Source organism: Netta rufina, assembly GCF_964035555.1.
Source record: "Netta rufina genome assembly, chromosome: 14".
NCBI lineage: Eukaryota > Metazoa > Chordata > Aves > Anseriformes > Anatidae > Netta > Netta rufina.
Genome location: NC_140137.1, coordinates 1,095,951 through 1,118,510, shown reverse-complemented (window position 1 = coordinate 1,118,510; position 22,560 = coordinate 1,095,951). Strand labels below are relative to the sequence as shown.

At 59.2% G+C, this 22,560-nt stretch overlaps 1 protein-coding gene across 6 annotated transcripts in view; it reads right to left on the bottom strand.

Moving 5' to 3' along the window:
- PPARGC1B (PPARG coactivator 1 beta) overlaps positions 1-22,560 on the bottom strand; it is a 48,743-nt gene that overhangs the window by 10,211 nt on the left and 15,972 nt on the right. For all 6 annotated transcript variants that reach the window (XR_014618843.1, XR_014618844.1, XR_014618845.1 and 3 more), the window contains exons 2-11: positions 10,434-10,607; positions 8,325-8,537; positions 6,354-6,470; positions 4,790-5,939; positions 4,328-4,364; positions 3,950-4,014; positions 2,786-3,545; positions 2,078-2,153; positions 1,215-1,336; positions 838-992 (exon numbers count right to left, since the gene is read on the bottom strand). Coding sequence is in view for 2 of the 6 variants with exons in the window: in XM_084295042.1 (XP_084151168.1) it covers positions 838-992; positions 1,215-1,336; positions 2,078-2,153; positions 2,786-3,545; positions 3,950-4,014; positions 4,328-4,364; positions 4,790-5,939; positions 6,354-6,470; positions 8,325-8,537; positions 10,434-10,607 (2,869 nt within the window). In the remaining 4 variants the exon portion in view is untranslated. The remainder of the gene's footprint in view (positions 1-837; positions 993-1,214; positions 1,337-2,077; positions 2,154-2,785; positions 3,546-3,949; positions 4,015-4,327; positions 4,365-4,789; positions 5,940-6,353; positions 6,471-8,324; positions 8,538-10,433; positions 10,608-22,560) is intronic.

Sequence of the window (22,560 nt, the reverse complement as noted above, 5' to 3'; positions counted from 1 at the left end):
AGACCAGGCAGTACTTGTGTCAGACTTAGCACCTAGAGGTAAATGAAGACTTAGGGCTTTATTTTCTGGGCATGTAGTGGGCTGCCTTATCTTATGCATGAAGTGGGAAAACAGAACCACTTCGCCGCCTGCAGAGGGTGCAAAACTGAAAGCGTGGTGTTCATGAAACACCTGACGATCACAGTGATGAGGGCCAAGTGACACCCCGATCACATTTCTCTTTCAAGACCAGCATAGGATTTCACTCCTGTCCATTATCGAAGGCTGAGAGACAAGGTTGAGTGAGCCCTGGATAAGTTAGCGAGGCAGACCTGTGGAGAGCAGTGTGTGCTAGCAGAAATCCACGTGACACCAGAGTGTCAACTGCAGCGCATCTCAATGTCTTCATTTTGGATGAAAAGTACACATGCAATGCTGGGTAATCTGTCCTGTGGAGCAGCAAACAACCCAGATCACCTCTTGGGCTAATGAGCTGTTGTTGACCGCTTTCTCTAACCATGGGGAAGGGAGTTCTCAGCTGGAAAGCGTCCAGAACCGTGCAGAAATGCAGCTGGGAAACAATGGGCTGTGCCTCCGCTGAAACCCAAAGGCTCTGGGGTAGGATGCTACGCTTCGCAGCCAACATGCTCTGGATCCTCACGCAAGCTGCTTTCCTTCTCTCCCCCCAGTGCCCAAAGCCATCCAGCTAGGCTGGGCTAAGCTGGGAGCAGCTGTGTGAGCCATACAGAGCAGGTGGGCTTTTGCTGCAGGCTGAAAAAAGCTTTTAGATCCTCGCATGTAATGTACCGTTACTGTGCCATGCTGATGAACAGGATGCTTCCAAGGAAGCCTTCTTACCCAAGTCAGCGTATCTGGTCCAGAAGAAGTGCCCGAGGCCACCAGAGCTGAGCTGGAAGGAAGGCTCGTTCCTCTTCCTTAGTGAGGTGCCGTTCTTCAGAGATAAGGCAGCGTGCTCTGAATACCGGTAGGTGATGAAGCCATATTTATCCCCCCTGAGCAACCAAAGAAAGAAGCAGAGATGCATCAGGCTCCACAACCCTGCTCACACAGCTCTGTCCTGTGCCCTGCCACCATTCTGCCGCCCACCCCTGCACCCATGGGGTGGGCTGGGGCAGTGCAGGCTTCACTCCCCCAGCACTGCCCTGTCACTGTCACTCCTAGAGCTGAGGTAGAGGTGACCACACGCCCCACGAGCCCAGCATCTCGCCACCCACCTGTTAGTCCTGGACAGGACCTGGCACTCCACGATCTCACCAAACACCTCAAAGCGTTTCTTCAGCTCGCTGGAGCTCATGTTGCTGGAGAGGTTCCTGATGTACACCACCCGGCCTTCCCCCTGCCAGCACCAAGCGAGAGGTCTCAGGCTCCCGACACGCGCCTCCAGCACTGCCCATGGGTGCTGGACACGTGGGGTGCCCAGGAGCCCTCCACCCTGGCTGCACAGCACTGCCCGGCCCCCAGCCCGTTGCTGTCACGGCCAAGTTAAAGCAGCCACACACCCCTTCCTCCCCTGTCAATGCCTCCCGTGTCCCTGCAGCCTTTGTACCTTATCCCAATGAAGTCACCAGGAAACATTCCTGAGAACTTATGGAGGACAAATTCAACTGTGCTGCAGGTGAAAAATGCCAGATGGGCAGACGTGAGCATGTATGTGTGGACATGGCAGCGGAGAAGAGCTATTTCCCTGCACACGCAGCCCCATGCCACTGTACATGCCGCACCCGTGCTGCCCCTGCAGCAGTGCTGGTGGCTGCGCAGCTCCAGGGATTCCCCAGCTTGCTGCCCCGGCTGCCAGTTCCGCGGATGCGCCGGGCATTTCTGTGCCAAGGACTCTGTATTGCCAATTGCAGATTGCTTCCACTTTGCTTTAGCTTTGCTCTCTCCCACAGTCATGTCCCTGTTTAACACTGGCCTCACACCAAGGGATGCTGAAGCCAGGGCTAATGCTCCACCGCTGCTTTTCTGGAGCAGGGCACTACTGAGGGCTGCGGGTTGCTTTGTCCCAGTGCGCATGCAGGTGCCGGCGGGAGGGAGCGGCTGCTGCCCCCGGGGCCAGCGCTGCTCCCTGCTCACTTACGATGGCCTTTTCCCGTTTCTTCTCCAGCTGGCCCCGGCTCCCACTGCCACCTTGACACTGTTCACCATTCTCACACCTGTGGAGCACGAGAGACGAGGTCAGCCCCAAAAGGGGAACCTGCAGGGAACGCTTCAGCCAGCAAAAGGGAGGTGAGGCAGAGGGTTTCTGCAGAGGCAGGCAAGTGCCTGGCAAATATTGGGAGATGAGGTCATGCAAAGAGCTTCGAGCTTCTCTGGGCCACACCATCTCTCTTGCACCTGCTATGACACTGGAAAGCCCATTCCTTGATGCCAGAAGCAGTCCCTAGCCAATGTGTGCCCTTCTCACAAATGGCTCCAGCCCCTGTCAGTTGCTCCCAGCATGATGGAAACCCACAGCTACTTCCCCAGATGCTGCTTTCTCCGGCCTTGGCTGATGTTTTTGGCAGCTGCTGCTGTAGTACCAATTATTTCGATGGATTTTCTTTAACTAATTAGCATCTTTATACTCAGACCAGAGAGAGCCAATGCTGTCATGCAGTGCCTTTGGACAGAACTGGGAGCGGGGTCCACCCGGGCTCCCACACCACCTCCTAGCAGCAGCAAGGGAGGGGACAGCCACCATGCCATGCCAGGACCGTCCCCTGCAGTGGCCAAAAGCAGGTTTCTACAAGAGTGTGTGCCCCCAGAGCTGCTGCAAGCTGCCAGCCCCTCTGCTGCCCACCCATACCTGAAGGTGCGTCTGCTGGTGGGGGATCGGGACCGGCAGCACGAAGACCCCGAGCTGGACCTGCTCCGGGAACAGTAATGCAAACTGGTCCTGGAAAGGGGGTTTCTCCGCAAGCACAGCTTGGTATCCAATGGGCTGTCACAGTGCTCTTCCTCCTCCTCGTCCTCCTCCTCCTCCACCGGGGAGCCGCTCTCACTGCAGCTGTCATCAAAGACGGTGTCATACTCGGGGGTCTTGCAGAAGGCCATATCCTCGCTATCAAGAGCACTGTCCAGGAAGCCAAAGTGCTTCGTTAAGCTGGCTCTGATCTCCTGGTCTCGCAGCTGCTTGACACCATCCTTCCACACCATCTCGCCGCCCGCCTCCTTGCTGCTGAGGTCCAGCCCCTGGTAGTGTGCGTCCGGGACCCTCCTCTTGTGCTCCATCTCCATCTGGCCCGGGGGCTCCCATGACTTGAGCACCTTCCTCTGCAGGGTGGCCTCCGGCTTCAGCACCTGGCAGTAGTCATGGTCCCCAAAGGAGCATGAGAAGGGCCGCTTGAGCATGCCCGGCTGCTCGGCGGCACGGCTCAGGTGGGCCAAGAGCTCTGTCCTCTCGGGCTGCTTCTTCAGGGTTTTCTGGGAGGCTCCTGTGTCCCCTGTGCTCCCGGCCCCAGGGCTGGGGGCCATGCTGTCCTCGTCGCCAGCCTCCTGGGGGATATCTGGCTTGTACAGGTCCTCCTCGGCGGGCTTGTACGGCGGAGTGGTGGGCGGCGTGAGACCTGAAACCCGAGTGAACAAACAACAGGAGTCAGCTCTGCCCTCCATCACAATTCATCCAATCTCAATGCCTGAGCTGCACCGACACTGCAAGGCAGGGAGGCTGCTCAGCCTCCGCCACCCTACCCACCCACTGGCACTTTGGGGAAAAAGAAGGATGCCTCATCCCCAAGGGGACCCGTCAATTCTCCCTTCCCTCCTGGCCTCCCTCCAAGCAGCAGCCCCTCCAAACAGCCTCCTCACTCCCAAACGCTTTCCCCAGTGCCCATGACGCAGCCCGTGAGCTGCTCATGGTGCTCCAGCACGAAACCAGCACACAGAAAGTGCTCCTGCACCATGGGATGAAGCAGTGGCTTCAAGATTTCCCATCCCAGGGAGAAATGAGAACATTAAGAGCCTGTCCTACCTGCTGTCCCACACAGCTCCACGGTCAGCATTGGCTCAAAGTTTCTCTTCCCAAAGGTCGGGTCACTGAAAGGAGAGGGAAAGTGTGTAGGTGAACACAGAAAATTATAAAAAAGGAAGCTGATAAAAACGCTGCATACAAATGAACCCTCCCAGCATGCCTAGTGCCTGACAGAGATGGGGGCGAGCAGCATGCCCTCGCCACCACCACAGCAGGGATGAGCCTCAGTGAGGTCGCCGGGCACGTCCACCCTGGCACCAACCCTCGCCAAGGGCCTGGAGCTCTCCCAGCGCCTTGCACCTGTGAGCAAGGTGCATGATGTGGCTTTCCAGCCCTAGCACAATTAATTTAGCCCCCACAAATCCCATGTGCACTTACGTTTGCGCCAAGGACAGCATGAGACACCGGGGTGTTTCTGAAAGGCAGGGAGAAGCAGAGTTACAGCGGAGCTGGGCTCCCTCCAGCGCCCACGAGGCAGGCAGGGGACAGCAGGAGCCGGGGCTGGGGACACTGCTGGTGAGGTGGCAGCAGCCACACGAGTGGAGGGATGGCAGGTTGGAGCTGCTCGCACGCACAAAGTGCTGGCCAGTGACAGTATGATGGCAGCTGCGCTTCTGGGGCACTGGTACAGCTGAACTGCAGTGTGTAGGCACAGGGCAAACCCTGAGGGAGGGGGCAGCCCAGTCCTGCCTCCCCATGCTACAAGGATGGGGAAACTGAGGCAGGAGGCACAGGGGGAGTGGATTGGAACAGAACCCCAAAACCAGAACAGCCGCCGGTTCCCCATGCGTGGGACCCCTCAGCCAGGTGGCACCCAGGGGTCACCTCCCGCCCCCTCACCTGCTTGCTGCCAGGGGGCACAGCGCTGGCTCTCAGCACCCTCGCCCTCCTCGCTGCCCCCTGGGGATTCCAGGACGAGGGGCTGAGGCTCTGGTGGCGGTGCCATGCTCCCGACGTCTCCCTCCTCCGTGCCACCCACCTCCACTTCGGCCACAGGCTCCTCAGTGGAGAAGGCCTCCGGCGACGGGCACAGCGTGGGCTCCCTGGAGGCTGGGGCTTCCCGGGGCACAGAAGGCTCGAGCGGTGGCTCATCAAGGAAGGAGAGCCAGTGGCCCAGCTCGGGATTGAGTCTCTTGGACCGGCGGACAGCGTAAATGGTACTCTCTGGCCGCCGGGCTGCCTTCCCTGTGGACACAGCTGAGGCGCCCACGTGCTTCCCAGCCTCCTCCTCCAAACTGCCAGGTTCCTGTGGAGCCTTCGCCTCGGCCCCGAGGCTCTGCCTTGGCTCCGCTTTCTCTGGCACCACTTTGGCTCTGGATTTGCAGGTCCCACCAGTGTCCGCCCCATCCTGCACTAGCATGGCGGGGCAGCTGGCAGCGGGCAGCTGGGCAAAGGAGGCATACACGGGCTTGCCCAGGCGGTAGGGCTTGCTCACATCACACAGCAGGTCCCGTGCCAGCAGCTCCTTCAGGATGGAGAAGGATGCTGCAGGCTTCTTGCAGCCCCCGGCTGCCTGCCAGGTGCAGCCCAGCTGGCTCTCAGCACCACCAGGGTGTCCCGGCTGCGGGGGACAGTCCGGTTTGGCTCTCTTGAAGGGGCTGCTGCAGGGCTTGGGCTTGGCGTCAGTGGCATCGTGGGCGGGCAGCTTCCGCGGCGGCAGGCAGTAGGTGTGCATGTAGCGGATGAGCTCCACCACCGTGTTTATCTCCCCGTCGCAGGAGAACCAGCTGCCGGCGCCATCCTCCGCCAAGGAAGGGGAGGTCATTGCGTCACCGGAGCTCAGCGAGTCCTCGCTGGAGTCGCTGTCGTCCTCGTGGTGGGCGCAGTTGCCTGTGGCAGAGTGGTGGCGGCCACCGGGACACTCCTCTGGTGCGCGGAGGGCTGAGCTCTGTGTCCAGGGGGCCGGTGAGGTGAGGTGCCGGTGCAGCTCAGTGCAGCTGCGGCTCTGCACCTGCGGGATGCTCGCCCTCCGGTCCCGGGGAGCCTCCACCTTGGGAGAGAAGAGGGGAGATGGTGAGCCCCGCGCCTCGCCCTCACACACAGCCCCAGTGCTGAGGGGACAGAGCCGCCCAGGGTAATGGGGCTGCTGGGGATAGCGGGTTTCCCTCAGGCATGCCAGGAGGCAGCTCCTCCTCCCCAGGAAGGATTTGCATCTGTTCCCAGGCAATCTAATTTGCCCAGCCTAACGCACTGCACAATTACCATTAGCCAAGTAGAAAAATCTTTGATGGCAACTTCTGCTGGGATGCAGGAGATTAGTTTAGGATCAGGCTCTGTGGTGCGACAGGCAGCTCTCCCCAGGCCGAGTGATCCCACATTTGGGTGTAAATCATCAGGGTAAGGGGGGGCGAGGGGGCGGCTTTCATGAACTAGCGCCCGGTGAGACAGAGAGGTCTGAAAATACCTTTGTGCAGGGCCTTGAGGGTCGGGACTTAGGGGTCCCCGGGCGCCGGGCACTCCCGTCTCTCTGAGCCTCGCAGCTGGGAGGCGCGTGTGATGGAGAGAGGAGCAACTTCTTCAGCTGCAACGAGAAGCGGCGAGAAAGCGCGTCGGCACCGCAGCGACAGCACCACACCTCTGCCGGGGGCTGCCTGCGCCCCAGGGGCTGCAGGCTGTGCCCACTGCTAAGCGTCCAATTCAAAAACCAGGGGGGTTGATAAAAGGGCACAGAGGGGCTTCACGCTGGGGCTGCGAGCAGGCACCTGTCAGTGCTCAGCAGCGCTCAGCCTCCTTGCCCAGGACCCTGCAGAGGGCAGGGGTGGTGGGGACGGGGGCAGAAGCAGGGGAATGTGCTCCCCAGGGCCATTCCCAGGCTCTGACCAGACTCGTGGGAGCTGTCGTGGCATCCAAACGTCCATCAGCTTTGTCCCTAGGTGCCAGGATTCACGTTTCTATGCGTGACTGATTTGGACAGCTTACTTGGGTCGCCCTGCAAGGCTTGTTCAGCTGCGACATCCAGAAAGGGGCCTCCCTTCGTTAATTAGCTTGCAAAGCATTTTGCAGATGTAAAGCCCGGCGGGACATGCTGAGGGCTGGCTGAGGATCTTCCCAGCCTGCTTCATTCAAAGACTCCCCTGCAGTCCCCCGGGGTGGTCAGAGCAGGGTTTTCCTCAGGTTACACACAGCGCAATCCGTTCTGACAGCGAGGTTAGCAAAACTCTTCCCTTCTACTCAAACACTTTTTTGGTCAGGAAAATATAAAATAAATTTATCCCCCAGCCAGCAAGGATGACGTTTCGTGTCCCACCCGTCACACTATCAACCAGAGGCGACAGTGGCTCAGCAGCAAGGTGACTGCGGAGGGGCTGCATGGAGGACACAGACTGGGGGCTCGGCCCCCCTGTGCTGGCCTGTGAGTTTGGAGACCCCCAGGTCGGGCTGAGGGATTTTTAAGGGGTGATAGGAATGGGGGGGTTCCTGGGTCAGAGGCTGCCAGGAGACATCAGCCGGGATGCCTGCAGCTTTGGGCGTGCAGCTCCTGTCAGTGGAAGCAACCAGCACCTTTCCCCTCCCTGCAACGTATACATCCTGTATATACACATCTGTACTGCGTGTGATATATACACCCACCTGTGCACAGGACTGGGGGCGGTGGAAATGCACGCTCTCACCACTGGATGTCACTCCTCCCCGACACAGCGTGGTTTGGGGAACACCCCGGGCAAGGCTAAGGGGTAAAGGCTAAGGGGGAACCGTGAGCCCCCGGAGGGAGCGGGCTGGGTGCCCCCACCCCAGGGGACCTCCCAGGAGCAGCGGAGGGCTGCAGCGAATGCTGCCCCTTAGCACGGGCCAGGACCAGGAGTGGGGCTGGAGCCCCAGCACCTCAGGGGACCGAGAGGGATGCTCTGGTCACCAAGGCTATTGGGGCCGGAGGCCACATGTGGGGGCATGGGGGTGGTCAACCCTCCTGCGAGGGCAGCAGGGAGCTCAGTCCTGGGGACCCGGGGCAGAGCCAGGCAGGAGCAGGCACCTTCCCTGGGGCTTGGGGCTGAGGCTGGGATGCACTACAGAGAGCCCTAGGCAGCCCCACAGCCTGGCCTTGCGAGAAAAGGAGGTGTGTGGGTCCTGCCAAAGCCACCCCCAGCACTGTGACACCCCCTGCAGGCGGCGCCCGCCCCCTGGGTATATATAGAGATATTTATATACACACAGCAGCAAGCAGCTTGTTCCCGTGAGGATGGCGATGGAGGTGACAGCAATGATGCAGAACATGTATACGTATACAATACAAGTATATGCTTTGGTATTGACGGTTAAAGAGAGTTTTAAGCCTAGAATGAAAAAATTCAGACCTTTGCTTCCTATCATACCCATGCAGCCGGCTTATCAGGGGCTCATCCAAATCCACCTTAAACAGTAGGAAGTGGGTTCTTACTAGAGACAGCTCATCAACCTCGGGGGCCAGGGGCGGCCCCCCCGAGACCGGGGCAGCGGGTTTGGGGGAAGGGGCAGGCGAGGTGTAGGCATGGTTGAGCGTGTCCCCCTCTTCCAGAGCTCGGAAGGCAGCCAGGCCCACGTCAGCTCCCTGAATATCATCCAAAGTCTCGGTGAGGGCCGCCAGCAGCGCTTCATTCTCGCTGTCTATTATCTGAAAGGAGCAAAGAGAGGGAATCAGGCTGAGCGAGGCACCCGTGGTCGCTCCCTCCGGGGGGGCACGTCAGGCTGGCAGGGGGCCATGGGGGGATTTACCCCCCTCTGGGGCAAGGAGATGGGAGCAGGAGAGAATGACTGGGGCAGGGATGTTATCTGCCCACCCACAACCCCGGCAAACCCCACGGGAAAAATAATAGAGAGCATCTTCTGTCCTTAGAAGCAAAGCACAGTGGGAACGGGGGCGGTGATTAAAAGGCTCCTTGACCAAATGATCCCAGCTTTGGGCTGTGAGCCCCCTGGTGCTAGCTGGAGGAGATGGTGGGGGGAAGGAAAGGTGGAGAGCCCAGCCCAGGGCTGCCCAGGGGAAAAGAGAGCGCAGCCCCCTGTGAGGGCAAGGGCGACAGCCCCCATGGCATGGGGAGCATGACCCTAGGCAGGCTCCATGCACGAGGCCCCTTCCTGCTGGCAGTACAGTGCAAACGCCCCAGACAGGGTGCAGAAGCAGAGGAATGGCCCAAGTGAGCCAGGATTTGGCTCATTTTGGTCCTCCTCCTCAATAGGCTCAATGTAAACCATACCCAACAAGAAGCAGGCTACTCTAAGGTATAAAATTAGCACGGGACAAGTTCGGGCTCTCGGTGAGGACTGCGGGCTGCACAGAGCCTCCCTTATTTCTCTCTTCTTGTTTAAAAATTAAATATCTTGAGTTCCATGCCCTAACCTTGCTTGCAGTTACTAGAGCAGGCTCCAGGGAAAGGCAGTAGGATACTCCATTTTTGGCTCCATTTCTTTTTCTCCTGTTATTGGCATGAGACTGCTGTGCACACAAGTTCAGAGGGTACATATCATTATACGCTGCTGCTCCTAACGGGCCTGCCTTTTGCATTTCTTTTCTGTTTATCTTTTCCCCAGGAAGTTCAGCGGAAAATATGCATCTCGTGATGAAGGTCTGTCAGCTGGACTGGACCATTTTCAAGCACAGCAGCAGCACAGCACAAAAGCCAGAGGGCTGTTATTACGGCCAGTTTAGAAAATATTGGGGCTTTTTTTTTTTTTTTTTTCCTCCTTTCTTTAAGAACAAATCCTCTTCCTTCCCAACAAGCAACCTACTGCTTGGTGTCCAGAGAGCCCCAGTGTGCCACAACCAAGCTGGCCTCCTTGTACCAGTAGGAAGCACCTGGCAATGCTCAGCAGTGCACGGCAGCCCCATCCCAGGAGGATGGGGCACATTGAGGCCATGGCACAAGAAGAGGGAGGATTTTGGAAAGGCAGCCCTGCTGCTCCTGGCTCTCCTCCTCTTCCTCCCACACCCAAGGGCTGCCCTGTGCCCTGGAGAGCAGGGAGTGTTTGCTCTCCTTAGGCACAGCTGTCAATGTCAGCGTTGGAGACCAGACATCGTGCAGCTTGCTTTTTTGCACCAGCGCTCAGCAGTTCGGTCACCCCTGCCCCACTGGGGCTCCAGCAGCCCCTGCCTGCCTGCAGCTGCTGCAGTGCATGCCCTGCCGCAGGGTGCATCCACTCCAGGGAGGCAGAGGTGGGTGCTGGGGACACCCCCACCCACGGGTGCTCCCCGGCGTGCACAGAGGTGATGCTGAAGCTGGAGAGCACAGCACAGGTGGGCTGGCACAGCAGCCCTGCTCTGCTCGGCACCTCTTCATTAGCCTTGCTCCGCTAGCTCCATTTAGACCCAGTGCACAAATTAATGGGAGCACTAATCAGCTGGGGAGGAGATATTAATAGCTGTCCCCCCATACCTCCCCTCCCTCCTCTCCCCTCCCCTGCACTCCGCACGCCTCTGCCCTCGGCAGTCGCCCATGGGAAGGTGCAAGTGAGCGGCCTGGGACCAGCAGCCAGAGGGATGTCTCCCCACGTCCCTGTGTCCCCGGGGTACCTGGAAGAGCTCGGAGTCATCGGTGCTGTACTGGCTGGACTCGGTTTCGGAGTGCTCCGCACACCACTGCAACTCGCTGAAGCAGCTGGCGGAGTCCAAGTCGCTGGCGTCCAGCTGGGACAAATCGATCTCGGGGAAGTCAGAGTAGAGGTGCTCCTCGCCAGACACCTCATACTGCAGAGAGAGGAAAAAGGAGGTGAGCTCACAGCCACACCACAGCACGTGGGGCTTTGCAGGGGACACCCAGGCTGGCAGCAACAGACTGCAACCAGCAGCAACAACAGCAGGACGGCTAGGACCTGGGGGAGCCGTGTCCCCACATGCCATTGCCTCTGCTCGAGCACATTACTCAGAGCCCAGACGAAGCTTTTTGGAATAAAACTGGCAAATGGATCAAGGGAGACCAATTACACAGCAGCTGAGAGAGCACGGAGCACCTCCTCACTGTGCTTTTTGCAAACCCGTTTGCGCAGCCTGGCACTGCCATCAGTGGGCACTGAAAGCTGCCCTGCTGCCACCAGCGAGCCCTCGCGGCAGCACCAGGCACGTGTGGAGCCTGCATGGGACGGGCCTCATTGCTCCAGCAAGCAAACAGCTGCCAGTGCCCTCAGACGAACCTCAGCAGCCCTTCCTGCCTTCAATGGTGCAAGGCTGACCTCCAGGCTCGTCGAGCAGCTGCCCCGGCAATCAGCAGCAATGGAGGGGGGCAAAAGGCTTAGGGCACACACAGGATGCAGTGCATGGGGCAAGGCTCTGAGGGGTGGCTTCATGCCGTTCAGCCTGGCTGTTCCCATCCCCATCCCTGTCCCTGCTACATGGCAGTGAAACGCTCGGTGACAATCCTTGGGAAGGTGCACATCCCACGGCACCACAGAGGCACTGCAGCCCCCCACACTTCTTGCACATGGAAGAGAAAATGGCATGGAAAAACATCAACGACCAGGAGCACATGGGGTGACCTGAGCTCTAGGAACCAAGCTAAAAATACCCATTTAATCACCAAAAGCAGCTGAGATCTGCCCTGCTTCCACCTCGCTACTTCACTGCCTCCCCAGCTCTCTGCATGGCCAGCCCCTGCCTGCCCCGTGCCCATCACATAGCTCCCTCCTGGATGCATCCCCAGCAAAAAAACAGGGCTCAGACCCAGAGGTGAAAGGTCTGGTGCAGATCCACCTGGTATTGGCTGCCCAGGGGGAGTTTTCTGGTGATGAGGGAAACAAGTTTATTTACACAGCAAAGGGATTTTGGAGCAGGCAAACATCTGAGCACGTGAGAGGCTGCGGAGGCAGAAAAACACGGTGGCCTCCACTTCTGCTGTGCTAACAGGCTCTCCTCTGACACACAGCAGGGGGAAAGGGGTCTCAAACCGAGCTCCAGGAAGGGCAAAGATAGGGTTTCTGTCTGTATTGTCTTTTTTTTTTTTTTTTTTTTTTTCCCCTTGGGATAATTGAGGATCATAGATGACGAACTTGGTGTCCCCCCAAAGGATGGTCCTGTGCACAGCAAGGCTGGGGTCTTCAACCCCTCCCAGCAAAATTTTTGCTCACCGGGTGCTCAGAGCATGTGCAGTGGGATGAAAGGTCTCAGTTCTCATCGCTGCCAAGTCTGGGGATGCAGATCTCCCTTCAGCCCAGCTCAGCCAGCCCTGCTACTACACGTTCGGTGCCCTCTACTCTCCCAGGCACGTGTGTTACCTGCTGCGCCTCCTTCCTCCCTTCCTTCCCCAGCTCCTGCACCTGCCCCAGAAAACATCCTGCAACAACTTTGGCTCCCCCTTCTCCCCAAATCTTCCTATGGGAACACAGGCAAAGGGTTCTATTTTTAGAAAAGCCATACACATATATAAACGTGTGTGTGTGTGTTCAATTAAAAATAGCAAAGCAGTCAAATCCTCCTGCTCCTTTTGATATGCCACAAGGGAAAAGATCTTGATACTGAGATCACAAGGAGCAGCTGACAGCAGTGCTTGGGACGTCTTTTGATCAACTCCACAGATGTGACACGTCCCCGTTGGCAACAGGGCTGGGTAAAAATAAACTCCTGCAAACCAACGCTGCTGGGCTGCCCTGGCTGGGCACACTGGAGGCAGGCACTGGGGTCAGTGTCCCCACGGTGCCCTGCTGCTCGCGGCGTCCCCAGGCAGTGCCCGGCCGTGGATGCTCCTGGATTCCTGGCTCACATAGGTCAGGAGCACCCCCAGAATCCACCTTCCTGGCAGGGCATCCCCACACCACTTGTTCGGCTGGGAGGATTCATTTCAGGCCAGCAGCACGGGAGGGGAGCACATGCTGACACTGCCGGTGCGGTACCGGTGTGGGGCTGCTGTGGGCACGAGAACTCATCTGCTCCAGTTCTCCGTTTTCCCACCCTTTCCACTTCCTGCTGCCTTGGGAGAGGAGTGAACTTTTGTTCTAATTTTATTCGGGAGTTTGTAGGAAGATCAGCCCTGGGTTCTTGGTGTGCAGCCAGCAAATACCCATGGAGACACGCTCAAAAATTCGGAGGCATCCTCCAGCCCAGACACCTGGCCTGTGCGCGCTGCAGCACGGCTGTGGCCATAGCTGCCGGGGGCTCTGCAGCTTCTCCAACCGACCTTGCTGCCAAGGAGGGCTGCGAGGGGACCCCATGCCCCTCACCTGCACCCTCTGGGGACACGGGAGCTGAAGCCTCCGTTGAGGGTTGCCCCAGGAAGCAGGCAAGCACCCTCACTCACACCGCGGCTTTTTGCTCGTTTTGTGGATTTGTGCTCGTTTCGTGTCCTTGTGGTGCTGGCCATACCCAGGAGCACCTCTATTGCACCTCCAAGGGGACCCGGTAGAGCTCAGCCATGAATTCCTGCTGCCGTGGGGCCAGCGGGTGGGATATCACCCTGGAAAGCTCCCTCTGTGCTGGAGCCACACTAACCCCAGCATGGGCATGTGTAGGTCTTATCTCTGCATAGAAGTGAGCCCAGCTCTAATTCAAATATTGGATTCATGAGACAGGAAATGTTTTCCTCTTTTTCAACATGAACTTGGGCTCCATGGGCTAAACCAGCTGCTGGTGAGCGTGGCTGGGGCCGGGCCGGCATGCCCCCAGGACAGTCCTACCCAGCAGCCGCCCAGCGAGGTGGCTCGGTCTGATGGTGCCTGCGGTGCTCAGCGTAGGTGCTGGCAGATGATGAGCATGAGGACGAGTTCATCTCACCCTGCTCTTCAGTTCAGCTCCCCTCGATGCACAGCGGTGAGCCCTGCAGGTCCCCCGCCTGCTGTGCATGGCACCAGTGAACCATTCCTGCAGCTGGGCTGTGGCAGAGATTTTCCTCATCCCCGGGATGGAGCGGGTAGGAACTGCCCTTCTCTACAAGGCTCCTGCCTCCAGCCCCTTGAAGAAGCAGCCAAGAGCTCTGCAGCCCAGCTCCAGGCACAGGGGACAGGTGGGCAGCCCGTTCCTGTGCTCAGCGAGGCTGCACGAGGGGTGGCCTCTGAAGGCTGCCAGCGCAGAGACGCAGCTGGACGGGGCACAGCAGCCTCTCAATAACTTAATCTCAGGTAAGCCTGTAAGGCCAGATTTGTGCCGCTGCTTGTATCCGTGTCCCTGGGATGCTGTGTGATCAGCCTGCCGCTCACCTGCCACTTCGTTGCTCCCTGCACCCAGCGAACAAAAAGGGAAGGAAAACAGGGGCTGCCTGGGGATGCCAAGGGACAGGGGCAGAGGCCGCATCCTCGTGGAGGAGCAAGGCCGTGACTCACCCCACGAGCAGCCTCCTTCCTCCGCACCACTAAGTGCCTGCTCAAGGCATTAAGGGATAAATGTACATCCACACACAGGAGGCAGAGCCCCAAATTAGCCCATGGCATCCTGGCTGCAGCTCAAACTGGTGAGAAAATGCGGAGAACTCTCAGGGAGTGCTGGCCCCACTGCATGCCAGGTGCAGGTGTGGAGCCTCCCGCTCCATGCCCTCATCCCGAGTCTGTGTCTAAAAAAGAATGAAAATCCTCGGGCAGGGGTATTGGAGGCAGCCATATGGGCTTATCAGGGAAATCCGTAATTACAGACTGCTTGGAATGGGGATTGCAGACAAGCGGGGAGGCAAACACTGTGTGATTGTTTCACTGGGGTGAACTGGGCAGGCAGCAAGGGGCTGCCCCCTGTCCCAGGGCCACCTGTCCCTGGTGCCATGGCCCCTGTAGGACGGTTGTCTGATGCTCCGGTGTGCAGCCCTGGGTCCCAGCATGGAGGCAGGGAGGCGAGGGGGGCTCTGGCCATGCCCCGGCGTGCACCCTGCAGCTCGCACCAAACCCAGCTTCTCCCTGTCCCCAAGCTGCCACCAGCTCCTTGTCACCCGCGGGGATGTGCCGGCTCCCTTGCTGTCCCCCGATAAGAGGTGCCGGCACGGGGTGGGCAGCTCCCCATCGGTGCCAGGAAGGGGGCAGAGGTGGGGATGGATGGAGGAGAGAGCTATAAATAAGCGCAAATACAGCAAGGAGGCACCTGGCCAGAGCTGTGAAGGTCACCGGAGCGTGTGCCTGCAGATAGCAGCCCCCCTCCCCATGGCATTTGACAAAATGTCACTCTGAAGGAGGAGGCACAGTGTCAGGATGTGCCTGCGGCCCAGCCACCCCTTGGCACCCTGAGATATTTATAGGCAGCATGCTGGGGTCCCCATGGGACCTCTCCCTGCAGAGCCCTGGCCCTGGGACAGGGACGAAAGGAGAGCTGCAGGGCAGCGAGATCGGGGACTTTGCAAAACAGCACCTTTGGGGGGGCAAGGAGCGCAGAACCCAGCTTCCCGGTTCTGCACAGGGCTTGCGACACCTCACTGCCCTGCTAGGGTCAGGGGATTTTGCCCTCTGCACTCCCTTTTTTTTTTTTTTTTAATCAATATCGACCTGTTTTATTGATCCAGCCCAGTCGGGAGAAAAACTATGCTGCTGCATGGGGGAGCCCTGGTGCCCCGCACAGCAACCTGCACCAACACCTTGCACTGCACGGTGCACCAGCACCCCGCACAGCACCCCTCTCCCCAGGCAAGGTGCCCAGAAGCTGTGTGGGCAGCACAAGGCACCCGCTGGGCCACTCAGCGCAGGGCCTGGGGCACGGCCGTAGCCAAAAGCACAACGAAAGTGTTCTCATTCACTGACTTTTGTCTTACATTAGAGGGGTATAATTAAGATCAACCACGAGATGCGAGTAGTAGGAAATATTAAACTTTAACTACAAACAATAAACACGAACTTGCCAAGGTGTCTTTGATATGGAGCAAAGATGGAAGAAATTGCAGTAAACTATCCTTGAGTCACAACATGGATCCAGAAGAAAGGAGTCTGAGATAGTGGTGATAATGCCCTGAGTAAACAAAGGTGTACTGGAACATTTCAAACAAAGGTGTGTCGAGTTTAGGAAGAAGGGCAGCAGCAGAGTTCTTACATCGCACCTTGCAGAGCTGCATGCTAATTCCGCACCCACGGCTGTTTATTTGGGCTCAGGGTGCAGATGCCACTTCATTTCTGTGTGGGATAGGCACAGACCTCAAGCCCCTGCCATGCCTGGATGCGCTGCAGGCACTGCAGAGCCCAAAGCCCCACACCACTGCCATCACCCCCTGTGCCACCACCACACCACCAGGCACAAGCAGCAAACCAGGCCGGGAGGTTATTTTGTCCCATGCGATGAAAAGGGGCAGCAGGCAGATGCAGTGGAGGACAGGATGATCCCCAAGAGGGCCTCTCATCTCTCAGCACCAGTTAATGAAGACGCGGCTGCTGCCAAGCGTGCAGGATGCGCTTTGCTGGGCAGAGGCTGCCAGCTGTGCCGGCACAGGCACACACAGCAGGATGCCAGTGGTGCTCAGCACCCAGCTGGGACACAGAAGTCCTGTCCAGGCCAGTGCACTATCAGGCAGCTTTGGCCCCCATCACGACTTTATCCCACACCCACGGAGCAAACCGGCAGAGCGTAGAGCCAGTCCTGAACCCCAGCAGTGTTTTAATGAACTCCATGCTATCTGCCCCAAAACCAAAACTAGGAGCAGCAGATGGCGCGTGCCCAACCGGGTGGCCCAGGTGGTGTGGGTACTGCCACTGAGGATGGCCACGGGGGCAGGGGGCAGTGGGGCCTGCGGGGGTCAGGCTGTGCCACGGGACTGGGCGCGCACCTGACTCAGCGGGGAGCTGCCCCTGAGCCAGGCTGTTTGTCACCAAAATTCCCCACCACGGCAACTCCTGCCTTTTGAAAGGATAATATGAGCAGGCAATTATTTTCAGCCCTTCCTCTTGAGATGCTCTGGCTGCCAGGGGCCACATGACGGTTGTGGGCAGAGGGAGGGCCCTGCTGGGTCGGATGGGGTTGGCGGGGGGGCCAGGAGGAGGAGCGGCCCTGCCTGCCCCTTGGCCACCAGCCACCGCTTCGCTCCTCCAGCCTGCTCTGTCCCCTAGGAACTGCAGATGTCCTCCCCTCGTGTATCCCCCTGTGGCCATCACCAGCTCGGCTCCACAGGCACTGCTCTTTATGGGAACCACGCGCTCACCTGAGCCCCTCACAGATGCTCCAGTTGGGGAAGAGCAAAACCGTGCCAGGAGGCAGCAAGCAACTGTCCTGCGGTTCCCCGCACCACGAATGCCAGAGAGGTTGAACCAGTAATAGCATGGGGAGGAAACCAGAGATGCTTCCCACAGGGAACGTGGTACAAATCCCCGTCCCATGCCACGCCGGGTTCCCGAGCTGCCTCCGGAGCTGCCCACACTACAGGCACAAGCAGAGCCACGTGTCTGTGTTGTTGCTCTCGTGAAGCTCCCCTGGCCATGCCAGCTCCTGTGGTCCTGGGAACCCATGAACTCAGGGACTCGTAAAGGTGGTGTGGAAAAGCCAGGAGGCTTTTGGGGTTCTCTGGGAAATGGCGAGGGACCCAGCTGTCCATCTCTCCATCCAGTGGCACGCCGCAGTGCTTGCTGTCTAGAGGCTGGGAATTGGCAGGAGAAGTGAGGACAGCAGGGGATGAGCTACAATTATTGAAATACACTTCTCTCCTGGCCTAGGACACAACTCACAGCTCCTGAGGGGTGGAAGCGAGCAGGGGGCCCTTCCTCCGTGTGCTGTCCTGCTGTACTGTGGGTGGAGGGCTCAGATTTTCAGCACATTCTGATCTCTGTGCCAGCAGATCCGCAGCCGTGAAATGGAAGCTGAGGCTAATGCCAGCCCAAATCCTGGCCCTTCACACACAGAGCTGAGGAACGGGCAAAGATAATCTGGTGGCTGCTGCACAGCCTGGCCCTGCACTATCACGTTGTTAGGTCTGTGCCCAGCGGTGCAGGATGTTCCTTGTCTCACCCTGTGCAGAGCTGGAATGCTGGGGCAGCCTGTCCCCAGCCCATCCTGCCATGGGGGTGGCAGGCAGGGGACAGAGGGACACATCCCTCCCACCTGCCAGAGGGTTTGGCACAGGAGAATGGCCACTGTTTGTTGCTGTTGGCACCACAAGGAAGCAAAGCACTGACTGAGCACTAATCACCATGAGGCGGGAGACGGGGAAGGTTCAAGCCCAGGTTAAGAAGGCACAGGGAAGATCTTCCCGCATTAGCCTGAGCAGCTCTGGCCCCAACACATCGCTGCCATGGGCACGCTCAGTGCCATGGTCAGGACACCCAGCACCGAAACCGGGCCTCCATGGACCCTTTCTCCTGCTGGTCACCAAAGCCCCCTCTAAGGAGGGGACAATATTATTTCTTGCCCTGTTCCCACTGCCTGCAGGCTCAAACACCCCAGCATCCTCCCAGCACGCTTGCCAGTACGCACTCCAAGCCTTTATACCTGTGGCCAGGACACCCCCTTCCCCTCTCCCCATGCCCAGCCACCCTCAGGGATGGAAGGCGCTGGCTTCCCATGGCATGGCATGGCACAGCACGGCACAACCCAGCCTTTAAGAGCAGGTTTTGGGGGCTGAGCAGGGGCTGGCATGCCCCTGGGAGCACACTGTGCCTCCAAGCCTCACTGTACCCAGCTCCCATGTGGAAAACGAAGCTCTTGCAAAGCATCTAAGGATGAAAACCACTGTGGAGAGAGCAAAACCACTCTGATCTCTGTGCACCCTCCCACCAGACCTGTTCATTCGTGCCCAGGCCTATATCCCAGCGGGGGTGGCAGCGCCTGCATTGCCCAGCCCTCCTTACCCAGCCCCCTGCACCCCTCATTGCATCCCCCAGCTGCAAGGAGCAGGCAGCGCTGCCCATGCTGGCTCCTGCCCCTGCTCTGCGGGATGCCTGTTGCCCTGCCTGCACTGCCAGGCCCCCCACGAGACAAGGAGCAGGGTCCCCATTTGCCCTATCTCCCGAATCGGGGGTTCTCTCCTTACTCTTGCTCATCCCCTCAGCCCTGCACTCTCCCTTTTCAGTTTCTGTCCATTTTCTGCAAAGTGCCCAGCCGGAGCAGATGTGTCACCACCTGACGGGGTCACCGCTTGGTCCTGCTGTGGTACGACCCTGCTGGTGCTCCAGGGAAGTCGTGGGGGGAGCCTGGGCACAGTGTGGGCATCAACACCTCTGGGCTCTGCTGCACCCCAAACTGCAGAGAGCTGGCACCACCGCGTGTGGCTCAAACCAACAACAACAGTGGTGGGAAAGGCACTGGAGAGGGGCTGGTGCTCTCCAGGTGAGCATAAACCCTGCTGGGCAATCAGCTCTGTTAACTGATGGACAGCATCGATACTGTGCCAGCTGGTACCAGGGGAAAGCAAGGCCTGGGAAGGTGAAATGGAGCAGGTTGTAACAGGACTCGTATCCCGTGACTGGACCACAGCTCTGCGAGGCGATGGCGAAGGTGTGATCCCTGACCAGCACTGCGGGGCTGGCTGCGGGTGTACGCCAGCACCACCCAGCCGCACTTTCACTGGCGTAACCTGTTTGGCCCGGGGATTTCCCAGAGCTACACCACCAAACACGTGCAGCCTCTCCTGTGTCTGCACTGTGCTGGTACCCCGGGAGCAGGCAGAATCCCACCTGGGCAAGTGTCTGCCCCATGTTTGGGCTCTGCAGGGAGCGATGCTGGCAGCTGCAGAGGGCGCAGGGCACTGGGGCCAGTGCCGCCAGCCTGGCCGCTCCTGGAGAGCTCCCGTGGGGGGCGGGTGCTCCCCGCTCTGCCCCCCAGAAAAGTGACTCACCCCAGCAAGAAAGTGCTCCGAGATCTGCAGATAGAAAAACCCCTCCAAGGGCAAAATGCTTGTTTGGGAGTGCATGCTAACGAGGCCGATCGCACACAAACACAAAGCTCCGCGCTCCTCAAAATTACCCCCTGCAAGGGACCACACCTCTCCCTTCCCCAAAACCCCAGCCCAAGAGGCACCAGCGGGCATACAGGGAGCTGTAAACGCCAGGTGGGGCCCGGCCGCTCCCCACTGCGGCTGCTGGGGGCTGCTGTGGGCTGCTCCCGTCCCCTCCTCCCTGCCTGGTGCAGACACAGCCCAGAAGCATCACCACTGGTGCCCAACCAGACCTGCCCCTGCCCCTTCTGCTTCATTTCCTGTGCCACCGCCCTCACTGCTGTGTCCGCTCTCAAGCCGTGTCCCCTCCATTTTTGACATTCCCCACATCTAGTGAATTTGGGGATCAGCCTAAAGCTGGGTCCCTGGGGCAGGCTGGCCTTGCGACCCAGCCCTGAAAGCCGAGTCCAGCAGCTCAGTGCCCGGGGGACCAGTGTTAGCCCAGAGCCACCACCAGGCTGGGGTAGTCCTAAGCTCCCTATGAATAACACCGGGAGCATGAGAGCCGAGGGGCCCCTCGTGCAGGCAGCTTGCCCTGCTCACAGCCGCGTGTCCCCACGGTAGGGCTTGCAGGGCTTAAGGTGACTGCTCCAGGTGCCACCTTCATAAAGGCAGAATGGTCCCCGTGCTCGGCAGAGCTCCCCAGCCATGTGAGCAGCTCCAGTTACCCAGCCCCTTTTATCCAATCCACCTCCCGCTCAGAGGAGGCCAGCCGCCTCTCCCTGCTGCCTCCGCTCTGTGTCAGGGCTGTGGGACAGGAGCAGGGCTGGGTGTCCTTGGGCAGAGCTGTCTTCGCCTCCAATGTCACCCTGGGGAGCAGTGCTGTGGCTCCAACCAGCAGGCTGGGCACCCTGCGTGGACCCTGCCTGTGCCGTGGGTAAAACCAGCCTCAAAACCCCAACAATTCTGGGGGCAAACACGCCACCCCTGCAGCAAGCAGCCCCCTCGGTCCCAGCATCCATTGCTCTGGCACAAACAGGGCTCCCAGCCATGGGCACCCAGGTGGAGCCGCTCGTTCCCAGCCCCAGCCATGCCATGCCTGCTTGTGCAAACAGCAGCAGGAGCCGTTTCAACCAGTTGGACGGCTGCCTCGCAGTCAGGTGCCTCCTTCCTCCTCCCCAAACGGCTGCTGGTGCCTCTGTCCCCCCCAGCTCCGCACGCTGTGCCCTGCCACTGAGGTGTCCCCCTCCCTTGGGTGCCCAGGGCAGACCCGGGGGGTCGCCAGCCCCCAGCACGGCATGTTCTTATCTCTCCACATGCTGCATGGAGGCACCAAAAGGCAGCTGTGAAGCAGCCCCGTCAGCAGGTTTCACAGTCCTTGAGGTGTCCTCAGACGTCCCCGTGCTGCCGATGCAGAGTGCACCATGGGGGAGTGGAGGAAAGGTTGTCCATGCGCAGCTGGCACCGGCACAGCACCGGCAGCAAGGAGCTCTGGCTACACACACCCCAGGGCGCAGCGCAGGTGGAAAGGGGCTGCTTGCCACATTGCTGGTGAGTGCTGCCCATCATTACAGCCGTGCTCAGGTCTCCCACCCTGTCTGCATCCTCAGTGGGGTACAGGAACCTGAGCAAACTGTTCCCTGTGACCTGCTGCAGTCGCAGTTTGGAGGGGTGCAGGGAAAAAGAGACATCACAAGCCACAAAGGAGGCATCGCCGCATCTGTCACAAGGTTTCTCAGCCACACTCATGCCCCAAGGGAATGCTTTGGCATTTGGCTCTGCCCCTGCTACCTCCCCAGCCTAGGAGCAGAGAGGACCCCACGTCTGCTCCAAACAACCTCTGCCGCATTGCAAAACGGGGGCAACGCCCAGGATCTGAGCACCACTGTGCAAATCTCGTCCCACCCATCCCAGCACCAATCTCACGCTCCCTCGGGAGGGCAGGAAACCTGGAGCAGCCTGGCTCCATGCAAAGATCTTCCTGCTTTGCACAACACCGCTGCCTCTCCTTATGTTTCAGGATTGCGGGAACTTCACGTGCTGCTGTTTGAGTCAGTGGGGGCCTGGCAGCCCTGGCAGCAGCAGGGAAATTTTCCCTAATCCCCTGGCTGCTCGCACCAGCCCCAGGGCAGAGGCTGCTGGTGCTGCAAGCACCATGTGGCCCAGCACCGCATGGTGTCAGTGGCATGGTGCTGGCACGCCAAGGTGCATGGCTGCACCTGGACCCCGGGCTCCTCCTGCCAAGGGTGTCCAATCTGGGGAGCCCCAGGGGGATGTGGGGAGGGAGAAGTGCTGCAAAGCCAGCCTCTGCAGTGCTTCTCACAAAACACAGCGGGCTCTGCAGCCCAGCCGATGCAAAGGAGACATGGCTGCAGCAGTGGCGGTGCAGGGGGAGGAGCTGATACCGGGCTGGGGTGGCACCAAAGATGGGCTCTATCCCTGCAACGTGTTTCTTTACCATCAACTTCCATGAAAAAAAAAAAAAAATAAGGCTTGTGCCAAAACCAAACAGGCCTTGAGGCAGCTCCTGTGCCAGGCTCCCTGGGAAGCTCAGCTCCACACCTCCCCCCCGGGTGCCGAGCTCCAGAGACAGAGGGTGCTTTGTTTGGGGTGCTTTTCCAGCCCTTGCTGGGTGTCCTTTATGAGCTTTTCTGCAAAGGTGGCATCAAATGGGAGGAGCGGGGAACCCTGCCTGCGCTGAATAGTAAAATCTGCTGGCAACACCGTGACACTTCTCCAGACTGCATCTAAATATAGACTCCTCATTTGTTAGCGTGCCTGCTGCTAGATTTGGTGCAAGGAGCCAGGATGCTGTGCTGACGGCCCGCCAAGGCCACTGTCAGAGCCCAGCCAGGGCTGCAGAGGGAAGAAGGCAACAATGTGGCACCGCCCCACCGCTGGGCACCCCAGCAGCCCCATCAAGCTCAGGCTTCTGCAGCAGAGCCACAAAGGACT